General features: G+C 36.1%; 1 protein-coding gene across 1 annotated transcript in view; it reads left to right on the top strand.

Annotated features, from left to right (window-relative positions):
* LOC109837762 (protein MICRORCHIDIA 2-like) overlaps positions 534 to 14,286 on the top strand; it is a 22,560-nt gene continuing 8,807 nt past the window's right edge. Inside the window, exons 1-11 of the mRNA XM_020406111.1 lie at positions 534 to 637; positions 1,336 to 1,370; positions 2,304 to 2,382; positions 2,465 to 2,554; positions 2,787 to 2,862; positions 3,148 to 3,226; positions 3,315 to 3,443; positions 5,485 to 5,583; positions 6,058 to 6,165; positions 6,261 to 6,410; positions 11,406 to 11,498. Coding sequence (XP_020261700.1) covers positions 2,328 to 2,382; positions 2,465 to 2,554; positions 2,787 to 2,862; positions 3,148 to 3,226; positions 3,315 to 3,443; positions 5,485 to 5,583; positions 6,058 to 6,165; positions 6,261 to 6,410; positions 11,406 to 11,498 — 879 coding nt within the window. The 5' untranslated portion in view covers positions 534 to 637; positions 1,336 to 1,370; positions 2,304 to 2,327. The remainder of the gene's footprint in view (positions 638 to 1,335; positions 1,371 to 2,303; positions 2,383 to 2,464; positions 2,555 to 2,786; positions 2,863 to 3,147; positions 3,227 to 3,314; positions 3,444 to 5,484; positions 5,584 to 6,057; positions 6,166 to 6,260; positions 6,411 to 11,405; positions 11,499 to 14,286) is intronic.

Below are 14,286 nucleotides of genomic sequence, written 5' to 3'. Positions count from 1 at the left end.
GAGTCTGGCTGAACCGTTGACACTCAGCCCATTATTCAACATGGCCATGGGCCGAGCTGGGTCAAACCCTAAGCTACATACGAAAGCAAAGCACTGGTGCTTAGAACCCGGTCCATGGGCGAGGCTGGGGTCTCCGTAAAGCCCGGCGCGCGTCAGACGCCGACCGGCTATAACCGCCAAGCCGGTCCATAGGTCACGCGGGCCACGCCCGCGCCTTCCTGGTCTGCCGTTGCCAAAACAGTTAATACATGTAGAAACACCCGTCCACCGCCACCGATAGACAGGAGGAACAAAGCGCAGCAGCTAGTTCTGTCTCTGCATCCTGCAAGCCCCGATGCCCAGGCCGCGGCATCGTCCCCAAAACGTGCCCCATAATCCCTCGACTGCCGGCAATTCTGAAGGCAGGCTCCTAACTATGGTCGCCGTCCGCTCTGTCTCTGAACCCCCAAGGTCTCTCACCCTTATCCCTTTCTTCAGCATCTTCTGAAGAAATCAACCGACGTCGCCCCCCTCTAAAAGTTGCATCTTTTTCCTCAAATTTGTCTAGGGCGACTGGAATCTTCTGGTTTCGACCGAGCTCGCGTCCACCCGAAGTTCCTCCACTCCAACGCGACGTCCCACAAGTGGGCTTTCGGAGGTTTGTTGCTTCTTCTTCTGTTATCTTATTTAATTTTCATCTCATCGACTCGAGCAATTCCAATTCGGGACTATCTCATTTTAATATCCCAAATGTCTTATTTTTTTTTTAAATTTATGTGGAACCCTAGACGCAAATTGTCCCTATTCTCATAAGAACCTTTCGACCCACACTGTTGACTCGTCGTCTTCACAGTCTAAGCAAAAGCTTTTGCAGAGTTGTACGAAATATTGTCTTTTGGTACCAGTAATTGGCTGAAGGGACGTAGATTCTTGATTAAGATGATTTGTTTTTACATGAAAGGAAGAATTGTTTTGCTGGGCGTAACATGAAAATTGTTTTTCTGCGGGAGTAGGATCCTCACTGCATGAAGGAGAAAAAGAACTTATTTCTCGTATTTTAAAATTTAAATCTTACCTATGCTCTTTTACAGCATCTGATAAATTTTCTTGGACACTTCATCGAGATATTTTATTTGCTATATTATACTTCAAGATTTGTTGCTGTTTTCAGTATATGGAATTGTTTTGAACTCTATCACAGTGATCTCTGTTGTGGTTATTTTGTTAGGTAATTTGTTTTTGAGTATTTGTTGTGCACTTGTACTTATATTTCATAACTAGTCCTTTTGTTTTATTTGTACGTCTCTTGTGTCCAGTTAAAAGTTGATTATCATTTTTCTTGTCCACGTAATGCAGCTATAGCTGAGCTTCTTGACAATGCTGTTGATGAGGTAAGTAACAACTCACTGCTAGATAAAGGTTTTTATGTAGGGTTAATTTTCACATACCTCAGCTAACTTTTTTTGGTTTGGGGGGGGGGTGTGCTGCTGGTTTGCCACATAACCCTCTGAATTTTGTACATATCACTTACCCCCTGCACTTCGGGGTGTTTCAGAAAACTCCCTTGAACTTTGAGCTTTCCTCACTGGACCCTCTACGTGTAATTTGCAAATAACCAAAATTTCTTTGCCTGAAAAACTTTCAAACTTGTCTTTTGTCATTTGCAGGCATCATATCCCCTCTCCTAAATTTTAGATTTTTTTTTGGCGGCGGTGGGTGGGGGTGGGTGTAAGTGAGATAAACAAAGTTTAGGGGGTTGTGTGCAACATTGTGAAATTAACCCTTCATCGTAATCACTTTTAGTCTAAAAGAAATCAAATTTGATATCAACATATGTGGTTTTGCAGTATATACATGCATTCATGTATCGTGTGTAGAGGAACTTGTTTTGGAACAGCCCTCAAAGTAATTTTTGTGAGAATTTCAAAATGGGGCAACTTATTAATACCTGTCACCGTCCACTGATGAGAGATCAGGTTGTTTGTAAAGCTTTCACCATTGCATCAATTGGTATTGTTTCTTAAATAAAATTCATTATGAAGCCTTATTATCAATGGGTGAAAGCTTTTAACTTCCTGATCTCATGTCCTTGGACTAATTAAGTTACCATCCATATCTTGGTGCCATCATTAAGTCCCCATGAACCTTATTTTTAGGCTATTTCCTGCAGGATCAAATCCGTTTGTCCCTTGTTTTATCTATGTTGTCTATTTTGTTGTATAAACCTTTTCTCTCTACTTCTAAAAATTAATTTTATTTTTCTTTCATTTCCAATTTAATTGTTTCACTAAAAAATACTTTGTCACACATGCATGAAATTTCAGATTTGCAATGGTGCAACATTTATAATGGTGGATAAAGTCAACAACCCCAGAGATAATAGTCCTATGTTACTCTTTCAAGGTATATGCTGCAACAGATGAATGGTTTTGAACTGTTAGCTACCAGCTATGCCAATCTAATTTAAAAAGGCATCCTTTTGTAGATGATGGAGGAGGAATGGATCCTGAAGGTATCCGCCGCTGCATGAGCTTAGGGTTTTCAAATAAGAAATCAAAGACAACCATAGGGCAATGTAAGTTATTCTTTGGGTAGCTTTGCAGCTTGACAGCCTCCTATTCATATGCCAGTATGCCACATTGTTTTACTTCTCTTACCTTTTCTTTCTCATCCTTTTCTTGTTGGTTATTAATTTATCTATAGCCTGTTTATTTCAGTGTGCTTTGTAAGAAGTTGTTCATTCTTAATCATCTCTCCTGGTATCTTCTTTTTGCATATTTTTATCTCATACGTCACTGATTTTGTAGATGGTAACGGCTTCAAGACTAGTACTATGAGATTAGGTGCTGATGCAATTGTGTTCAGTCGTGCAAATCGTGGAAGGTAATAATTTTCCTGTGCTCTTTTCAGAATCTGTGCTATCACATTCATTGAAGTACAAATTATGCATATAACGCTACATTCCAGCAACCCGAAAGTTGCATTTACACTATTTTGTGTTCTTTCTGAATGCTGGTTGTTTGTTGACTCTCTCTACAAATTTGATTGCTTCACAACGAAAAGTATGCTAGAAATAAGAAAAAGTAACCACTTATTATTTATTTTGTTATGCTCTATAAGTTCATTTATAGTAGATGTCATTCATCTGACTAGCCTTTTTCCTGACAGTTGTGAAACCCAGAGCATAGGTCTGCTCTCATATACATTTTTAAGAAGAACAATTAAAGATGATATTTTTGTCCCTATGGTGATTTCTTCTCTATTTACCTACCTTTTTTTAATGTATAAGATAGTAACTCTTTTCTAAATTGAGTAATTTGTTTCTTTTACTGCAGGTTGACTTTCAAATTCTTGGAGGCCAACAAGCACCGTTGACTTATGGTTCACAAGATGACTGGGATGATAGCTTGAGAATAATTCTCGAGTGGTCTCCTTTTTCTTCAAAGGAAAAACTTATGCAACAGGTTTTGTAACAATAATATAGACTCAGCTTAAGCATTGCATGTTATTAGGCTGAACATGGATATTTCTGAGTGTAACCGCTTTTCTTGTTTCCTGCTTATTGACCTGCTCTTATTAGTCCTGAATTTTGTGTTTATTTTGTTAGTATCACACGTTGTGTTTTATTACTGGAAATTGTTATTTTCTGCATCACATAATTAGACGATTTTTGCTCCTTACTCAAGTAGCTTAGCTGGAAATTCTATTAATCTAACTGAAGCAGCAGTCCTTTTCTTAAACGCAACTTTCTTCCTCAATTCCTTGTCAATGTCATGTGCTGGAGTCCCATCAATTGTAGTAACTAGTAAGCATATAAGTAGTGAAATACTCACTGTTGTTTCATGACATTGTAGAGGATGAAGTTCCTGGCATAACCCATGATACGCAAGACAGTTTTCTATTACCAAAAGGATGGTTATCTCTTTAGTACAATGTATGTGTCCATTACTGTTGGCACTTGTTTCTGAACTGACTAATAAGTCCACATTAGCATACTATGGTAATTTTCTTGGTCAATTTTCATTATTTAAGGTTTTATAAATAGGCACAAACACCACACAAACTATTCACATTCGAAATCGTGCCTCATACATTTGCTTTGGAGAGTGCCGGGCTCCTCTTTCTTTGTTATTACGTGTCATTCATGCCTTTGTCTACAAATTATAGGATCTAACAGGTGCAAAGTACATCATCCTTAGAAAACTTTATGGTGTGCTTCATTCACTGAGTCTGTTTTGTTGTTGCTTGTAGTTAGAGCCCCATGCATCTCCGACTAAAAAGCAACAAAAAGGTTGGTGTTTGTTTACATGATTTTGGATCTCCATGTGTAGTTGAACAACATTTAAAAGTTGCAGCTGTACTAAAGGGGAGGACACATCCCATTGCATCTTGCTAATTGTGGCGAAACTCCATATTATTTTTTTCAAGGTTTTTCTCAAACAATGATATCTTTTTGACTAGTATCCGCTGTTTAGGTCATTTAAAGAAAGTCTATGCTAATTATTGGTTAAAATGATTATTTGATCTAGTTGGAAAAGCAAGCTGGCGAAATAATGTATTGCCAACTAGCATGATTGAAATTGCATAATTTCAGAAAAGTTCTCCAACAACATACAAATAAGGACACCCTAAAAATTTTTCCCAGGAGGACACGCTTCTGTGGTGCATCTTGCTTAAGAAATTATTTAGATTGACTAAAAGAGAGACATAGAGGGGAGAAATGGTATCATCTATGCGATAGGTCAGGTTAATGTGAACTTTAATGTGCTAGTAGGAAGCTGAATGTAGTTAATCAGCAAGGCTGAAAGTGAAGTGTGAAGATTCTTGAGGTGTTGAAGCCAATCTCGGCAGGTAGTCTTGGATATGTCATGTATCATGCTACATGGCCTTTAACGTAATGAGAATCTCTAACAAAATTTATATCCTGTGACTTTCAAGTTGTAAAAGCTCGCAGTGGGACTGTTTTTATATCCTGCACTCTTGTTATAAAGTTTGCCTAATTGTACACTTATTTTATCAGTATGGTTTTGATAGCTGATGGATTGCAAAACAGATGTGGATTGTTGCAATTATGATTAGAAAAGATTTGTTAGGATTTTAATTGTAGTAATAAGGATTAGTGTAATTCTATTTGATGTCATTGTTAGTTCAGGTTTGCTCTTACTCATGTAAATATGATCTTCTTCACTTCAGGGGAGGAGAGAGTCTATGAAAGTTTGTTTTATTGTGACTGATTTGCAATATTAGGCACGGGTTACTGGGTATGAGCCCCATCTTTGGGATAATTTATGCAATGAGAGAGTTATGGTGTGCATTTACCTCCATTTTACTATTTAACTGCATTCCTGAAATAAACCTAAATTTATAGTCAATGCATTGCTCAGATTAAAACATGCAAAATTATCAAATCACTTTTTTTTAGTTAAATGAAATTGTATTCTTGGTGCATACTTTACGAATTTCACTTTGCAAACTGAGTTATATTTTAACATTTTGGTGGTTTAGTTTGAGGATCTTGAATCTCATGGAACCAAAGTGTTGATATACAACTTATGGATGAACGATGAGGGTCTCTTGGAACTAGACTTTGATGATGATGATGAGGTACACATTATTTTCTTTATGATGCTTCGACTGTTGAGATTTGATATTTTCATTCGTTAACCACTATGTAAGAGTACAAATTTTACCTCATTATTTTGTTGCTTAATTTGTAGGCTCAGGTTTATGTTATTTATTTCCACCATGTATCGTGTAATGTTAGCTTATTCCTTCTAGGAGGATTTTACTTTAACACCCTTCTTCCAACCACACATTGCACTGATTTGGGATGTGGGCAATGTGATTAATGCAATATAGAACTGCACTTGAATGGAGAAGGTAGATGAGCATCCTCAAGAGGACAGGGCTCTTAACATTTCACATTCTTCTTGAAATTGTTTTCTGCACTACCATTTTCTTAAATGGACTACAGATATTTGATGCTCACTGCACAAGTTAAATGGACTACAGATTTTTGATGCTTATTGCGCAGGTTAGCACAGAAACTAATATATTGTCTGCATTAATAAATTGCAGGATATATTGCTGAGAAATCAATCAAATACCACTGTCTCATCAAGGTCCCAATCCCATAAGGAGATGGTCCAATTACACTTTTCTAGTACCCTGAGGTACTCACTGCGGGTAAGTTTTATTAACTTTGTAATGTTGGATATTGCTGTTTTATATATCCTTAGGAGTCATGACTGTGCAATTTACATCAATTTCAATATTTGCAGGCATATGCTTCTATTCTTTACCTCAGAAAATTCTCAAACTTCCAGATTATACTACGAGGGAAACCCGTGGAGCAAGTAAGAATTGCTGATGAGTTGAAGTTTACCAAAAGCGTGACTTACAAGCCCCAGATGGGAATGGGTTCGGAAGATGTAAGTGTATGCAGTTGCATAATTATTGATTGTCAAGAATGATAGCGTAGTTGTGTTTCTTCTTCTGCAGCTGTCTTTCTTGTGCTACACATATGTCGCTTCTGTGAACCATATTTTCTTTTTATTAAGCGTTTATCTTTTATAGGTTCTGATAAAATATTTTCTTGTTTTTTCCTTGAAAGACTTTAGTAAGAGGAGAAGTACCAAAGACTTCTTTTGAATAGGGCAAAGGCTCAACAGTAACGTAAAAGATTCATGATAGCATGTGAATACCAGAGAGGCCAGTGTGCACTGAATGGCATCCTCTCTTGTACCTCTGGATGACATGCATATTTTTTTTATGCTCCCACTGTTCTATCAAAACCAATAATAGGATTAATTGTGATTATGCATTATAGTTTATGAAAAACCAAAACATGTAGGCTGTAGGGGAAAAAGTGTCAATCCGTGTTAACATGGAATTTTTGGGAGGGAGTGGTTCTAGATAATGAAAGCAAAGAACAAGAACAAGAGCAACAACGATAGTGAGCATCTTGTATATGCTTCATCCTAGATAGGTTTCATGCCAGCCACCACATAGTGTTGTTCTAACTTGATTAAAACCCTCTAGTAGTCTTACTCATCATCCTGGATCAATGAGTTATCAATGATGATGTAGCAATTATCTATACTCAAATTCATAGAAAAATACCAGCGGAACTTGCAACCGAATAAGCTAAAACACCTTTAGTGCTAAGGAGCATGAGAAAAGGAGAGATGTTGTAATTGTGATTCAAGCATCAAATATTTATTCCGGTGCATTTTTTCGTTCATATGTAGATGTACAATAGTGGCAAATAAAATTAAATTGCATAGATGTTTTGGAAAGCATTCAGTGCATTGGACCTTTCACCCGGTTCCCATCCACCTAGGCACGTGCTTGACTGCTGCAGATATACATTTGAATAGGAAAATCTCACCTTAAATAGAGCTAAACAATGGCGATGACAACAATAGCAGTGATCTAAGGTAAGATTTGTAGTTGGAGCCTTACTTCATAAGGAGAGGGATTGGGGGAGAGAGGGAGGAGTGAGCGTTTGAGGAGGTGATCCACTTTTAAACCAAATTAACCAACCAAATGATTCGTTAAGCGGGTTGCTTAAGCAGCTACTAAATGAAGTGACACTCAAAGCCAGCCGACTTAGGTGTCCCCTGACAATAGGATGTTTTTGAATTTCAGGAGCCTTTTTGTCGCTTCCGCCTAGTGTCCGCTTAGGTTTCTTTTAGTAACATGTAATACCACTTTGCTAATGAAACGACTACTTATGGCATGACAACAATTTATAATATATATTTTCTTTATTGAAAAATGCTATTTGCCTTCTTGTAGTATGCAGATTAATTCATGATTTAAAACTTTGCTGAGCTCATCGTGTGAATGTCACATACTGACATTAATATCAACTAATGAATAACCAATAGGCCAGTTTCTACTGTGTAATGTATGGAACAAAGAGTCCTTATAGTAAAACTATATTTGATTTCCCTTTCATCGGCTCTTGTCCCCACCATAACACACCAAAAAAAGAAAAAGAAAAAAAGAGAGAAGGTGATTGGATAGAAGATTGAAGAAAAATAGAAAATGAAAGAGATGGACAAGATGGTTTTGCCTGGCTATTAGATATCCTACTTTAGCATCTACTCCTTGCTCATTTTCTTAAATCCCTTTTAGTTAATGCTTGAGAAAATTATTAATTAATAATGTCGCTACTTATGCTTTTCTGTGTTTATATAGTCATATTGAATATTAGATGGAATTTGGTCATACGTGGAAAATGTCATTGTGAACGTAAGATAAGTTCTTGATCAGGCTCCACTACAAAATATCTGATTTATAATGTATATGGGTTTCAAATTAGTTACTAATATGCAATGTTTTAAAAAGCCTCAGTCTAGCTCGCCTAGGCGTACGCTTAGGCCTAGGCGGTAGCTAGGTTGCCTGCTTGACGCCTGGCGCCTACCGCTTAGGTGGTACCTAGGATGCCCACTTAGTTTCGGAAGTGCCTAGGAGAGTGTGAACTGCTCATGTGGACTGTGCTCTCTAATTGTGATTTCCTTCGTTGCAGCCTCCATGTCCTCTGACCTCCAGACTCCTCTAGGATCTAATTATGAACATCTCTTCTACCTCCGACCTTCATCCTCCGTCACCATTTAAATGAAGAAAGAAATCTCTCTAGGCGCCCTCCTGATACCCAAGCTTTCTATAATATTGACATTTACTATTAATTATTATAATTAAAAAAATATAAAAAGCTAAATTGCCTAGACGCTAGGTATTGGATCAGATGTCTAGGCCGCCTAGCACTTTCTGTAACCTTGCTAATATGACCATGTTGAAATTAGATTGGGAAATGTCCAGAGGAGGAATCTAGACGATGTTTTAGATTGGATAAAATTCATAGTTGGCTGAATATTAACCTACATCGGTTTTAATAGATCTCGTCTTCTCTTGCCGATAGCTTCCTCTGTCTGATACCATATGAGCAGGGAGTCATAACTTTGCCAGCTTATTGCAAAGGTCTTTCAAAATTTTCACGAAGCCTTTTTGGAGTTGTGCTTCATAAACAACACGAGAAATGTCTTAAATGATGATGAGTTTGCTTCTCCATTTATACAAGCTATTATCTGGTTGAATGAAACCTCTTATATCAACAAATATTCAAATTTTCTTTTCAACATCATCATCAACAAACTACCTAATATTTCCCTATCTGGTATGTCCCATTCCATATTCATACACTTTATGATGTGGCCGATGATTTTTATCCTGGCTACTTGTTTCTAAGAATTCCCTGCATCCTCGATTATTAGGTAATGAACCACACTTTTTTTAAAGTATATTAGTTTTATCATGCATTCTATAGAATTTTTTATATATAGAAGGGGGAAACAAAGTGAGTGCCACTCAAGTCTCTAGCAACCTAAAATTTGATTAAAATTCGTAAGAGGAAGCTAGACCAGTGTCAGAACAGTGAAACAACTTGAATCACATTTTCATATGTACACAGATGTTCTGCATTTTCACTGCAAAACTTCAAGTTTATAGATTTATCTAAGCAGGTCGAGAGACAAAACACTTTCCACAGTTAGGTTAAACAGGCCAGTAATTAGCATCTCCTAGTTCAAAGATTGCCTTTGTTATTTTTCCTGCTGGCCTGATTTCGGTCTGTCACCTTAATACCTATTCATTCGAAATTTCAACTTCTTATTATTCAACGCTTGGAATCTTTAAGATTGATCTGTCTCTATAATAACGTACATGTTTTTCTTAGGGATTCAAAGGAAATTAGGCAGAAAAGTAGAAGCCTGCAAGAACTTAATTTTTTTATAAATGTAAAACACCAACAGGACAATTAAGAAAGTAGTTAGAAAACAAAGAAGTAGAAGTAACAAAGAATACAGGAGGAGAAGATAAGAACTGCAAAAACGAAATCAGGATAAGAAAAACAGGGAAGAAGAAAGAAGAGTAATAATGATAGCTAGCAATTAAATTAAAGATCCTCATTTAGGCGTTGTTGGCATTATTTTCTTCAGCCGCTTGAGTTTTCTTGAAATTAAAGGATCGAGATTTTAGGAAATTGGAGGCTGAGCTATCTTAATCGATTTTGAACCAATCACAGTTCAACCACTTTGATTATTTTGTTCTGGGGGAAAAAACAGAGAAGAGGAAAGAAGAGTAATAATGATAGCTAGCAATTAAATTAAAGATCCTCATTTAGGCGTTGTTGTCATTATCTCCTTCAGCTGCTTCAGTTTTCTTGAAATTGAAGGATAGAGATTTCAAGAAATTGGAGACTGGGACTATCTTAATCGAATTTGAATCTATCACAATTCAACCACTTTGATTATTTTGTTCTGAAAAAAAAGAAAGAACGGGCTGCTTAAGTGAGTTATAGATTTCAGCCAGATGCTTAAGAAGATTGCAATGCCTACCGTGGGGCTTAGACAGCTATAACTTACATAACATGGCTTCAAATCTGTAGCTAGGTTAGAGATTGGCCTTGTTTACCTAGGTTGCTTTTCAAGTGATGGTATTTATCCAAGTTCCATCCTTCCTGATCATGCTTGATGGTTAAGGTGTGTATATCTATAAAGGTATGAGTTCAGATTTTATGCGTTTTCAAGTATAGATAGAGTTCAATTCACAAGGCAGAGTAGAGTTAGAAATTCGTCCTCCGTTTGTGGCTTTCAAGCCTCTTGAAGAAGTGACTATTACAAGTTTAAAGAGTTTTCTCGATTTTAGTTAAATTCACTTGGCACAGTTTTGAAATTTCATTGTGAAATTGTAGAGTTTAAATACCTTTTGCTTTTATACTTGCGAAAGATTATACCTGTTTGATGTGTATTTTTCACTGTCCTTATGGTTGATATTGTATGTAACTATGAACATTCTTTACTAAACAAAATCCCAATTCTTTCCCTTTTGCACTCTTCTTTTGGACATTTTTAAGATCTTCAGGAATGTTAGATATATGAAAGAAACTGTGAAAGAAACTGGTTGAAGATACAAATGAAATGTTACCCTACCCCTCCCTCTTGAATATAGGTGTAAATTTAAAATTTGAAAGCTTGCCATCTATATAATAAAATATTCTAAGGTTGTTGTTTCTAATAGAATATCATCTTGCCATATTTATGAGTATCTATGATGACAATTCAAACTCTTATCATCCGTTTAAAGCGTTTAAAATTTTCTTTTGGCTATTTGCATGTAATGTTTAAATCCAGACAGTCAAGAGTGCCGGACGGCATTTGGTTTTGCATTATCATTCGCTAATATGAAGGCATTTGGTTTTGCATTATCATTATCTGATATCTTCCATTTCACACTTGCGCGTGCGCACACACTCCACTGCACACAGACACATGGAATTTGTGTGTTGCGCTTGTGACTGCATGCATTTCTCTTCTTCGTATGCGTTTTTGAAGAACCATAACGTTATTGCAATTATTCAGGTGTCTGTGAGGATCACCATTGGCTTTGCAAAGGAGGCCCCCGTACTTGGCATTTTTGGCATCAACGTTTATCATAAGAACCGTCTCATCATGGTATTATTTACTAGAAAAATTTTAAGTTTTCATATTTTTCTGCAATTTATAGTTGTTTCTGTGAGTCTAAAACTTATTGTGATCTTATGGAAAAGCTTGAACAAACTTTATTCATTTTACTAATTTATTACTTCAGAATCTTGATTTGAACTTGGATAGTTAAGTGTACAACCTTGAGAATATGAATCCAATGTCTCAGGTGTCAAGTCAACTCTGTACCCAAAAAAAAAGTCATGCCACTTTGGTAGGAGTTTCTAGGCTTATACATATATAAGAACATGGTATCGTAATAGAAAGGTCAGGGGTATTCTTTGTTGACAAACTTAGGAGATATTCATCTGAATTTTTCTAGTTGAAATCTAAAACATGCATACTCACTTTTCCAGTATCAAGGGATAATGCTTTTCCAAGGAGATGAGTTCCTCACGCTTTATGCTTTTGAACCTTACAACTTTTGAATGGATCTGCATATTAATTTTTCTGGGTTTTGCTATTGGTTCCTCAATCATGCTTAGCTAAAAAAAAAGTCCATGATCAGGAATTTACCCAAAAGCCCTTCATATCATATAGGTTACTTGAAATTATTCACTCTGCCATTTTCTGTCAATAAACTGACACGGGTCTGGTTAAATCTTTAAAGCTTATCTCAAGTTTGCAGAGCTTTATCATGTTACTTTTCTGAATCAAAGAGAAAAAAAGAGGATATTTGATAAAGGAATGTTGAGGCGTTGGGTTCATTCAATTTGTTTAGCCTTTACTTTTTTACTTTTTTTCTTCAAATTAAGGGTAGAAGAAGCAGAATAAAATGCAGGGTAGAAATATTACGTTATTTAGTTTTCTTAATGATTTGGGGACCCTTTCCTTATTTTCCTCAATTTTTCAAGGGAAGGAGAAGAAAGATTAGATATAGAAAAGTCAACCAAGAATTGAGTTTGTTTTCGATGTGTTTTTATTATCCTATATTGATTTTCCCTAAAGAGGAAGCACATGAAATAATATTCTGTTAATTTTTAAGGAATATTTTACCTTCCTCAGATTACGTTAAATTAGAGAAATTGGCTATGAACAACTTATATAATTTCCGGGATATATGTCAAAATCATATAAATTGGAATTTTTTTTTCTAACTTAAGTATAATTAAAGGGATCACCGGATCAATATCAGGAAACCTTATCCTTCTGGGGCAATGATTCACTATACTTATTTTGGTCAAGGTAGATGCATATTCACATGCCATTCTACCATTACAACTAACTGGTAGCAATACTGAAGCAGAAAGGCCCGGACTGGGAACTGGTACAAGTTTTTTTCTTTGTATTAAATTGTTTTAATCAATTTCAATAATTAGTATTTTTTGGAGAAAGCTCCTTTCAAAAGTATAGTTAGCTGCTTAGACTTGGTTAGACAATATTTTGAATGCTTCAGCCTTCAGCTAAAAAAAAAGAAAAAAAGGAAAAAAGAAAAAAAATGTTTGTGTGAGGGAGGGTACTTAAGATTGGTGAATTTATCTGCATATTCCTTTGGGATGCTGATATTTCTTAAGTAGAAGTTGAATGGGTTTATGACATATGTTTTCATAATGAGAGATGCATATCTTCACATTGGAAGGGGTATAAGTTGAGAGACACATTATTGGGATAAAAAATATTAGAATTAATTTTTGAGACCAATTCCCAACAAGCTCCGATATATCCCTCAAACTGTCATGTGTACGCTGTTCAGAGTGCCACTCTGTTTTGCATGTGCCTGTCAAGGTTTTGTTTTGAGATCTGCACTTGATGCATATCATATGCCTTTTAACCTCATGTCTGAACTGTTTTTGATAATACACTGCCATATTGCTGAGGCACTATAGTGAAGCTCCCCCTATATTTATATGATGCTTTGACCGTGGTAAATTTGCACTTGAACTTTCAAGCCTTACTGCAGATTCTCTCCTTTCATTTGCACAGGGTTCAATAAAGTTTGATTATGTATGGTCGACTAAAACTGAGATCTGATCCTGACTTTACACTATCATGTCCAAACCCGAAACAGAACTTATCACTAAGCTGAGCTTTCTTACCGAATACAACCAACCTGTGACATTCAAGATTGGTGTGGTTGATCAACCACTCATATGAGCAGTCGACCAAAATTGCTATAATCAGATGATAAAGAACACTGACTCGTAAAATTTGTTTTGGATTATTCATTTAAAGAACATAAACATTTCACAAAAACACCCACAATTAGCCCACTGAATTTAAAAGAACCTATATAGTTATTTTCAAGAATTATATACAACTTCAGAATATAATTTAATTCATTGAACTTGTTGTTGATGAGAAACAGCAACAAGTACAAAAATGACAGCTAATTCTGTACTTCAGAAGTCATAGGTCATGCTAAGACCAATAAATTGGTCTACTTTTATAGCAATAACTGAATGCAAAACAAATCCCAGGTTACTTTTATCACTAGAATCTCACATTTTCAAAAGAGATCTCGAACTGATAAAAGCAGACGAACATGAGAGAGGGAGGGAGGAAGTATTTAAGTTACATATGTATTGTATACACAGTGAATATATATTCTCCTAAGTCCTGACTATCTGGTCCAGAAGGTCGGTTAGATTCGGGTTACCTGATCCATCTGCACCCTTACATGTATGAAAATTTATTATTAACATATAATATTCTTGAGGACCAGACCTGGGAACTGAGTTATAAATTCAACAAAAGTTCCTTCATTGATGTGAGATTATCTTGACAGTAGATTTTACAATGAAAGCATAGTCAAGAAGCT

The sequence above is a fragment of the Asparagus officinalis genome, chromosome 4 (genome assembly GCF_001876935.1).
Source record: "Asparagus officinalis chromosome 4, Aspof.V1, whole genome shotgun sequence".
Classification (NCBI taxonomy): Eukaryota; Viridiplantae; Streptophyta; class Magnoliopsida; order Asparagales; family Asparagaceae; genus Asparagus; species Asparagus officinalis.
This window is presented reverse-complemented; position numbering and strand designations above follow the sequence as displayed.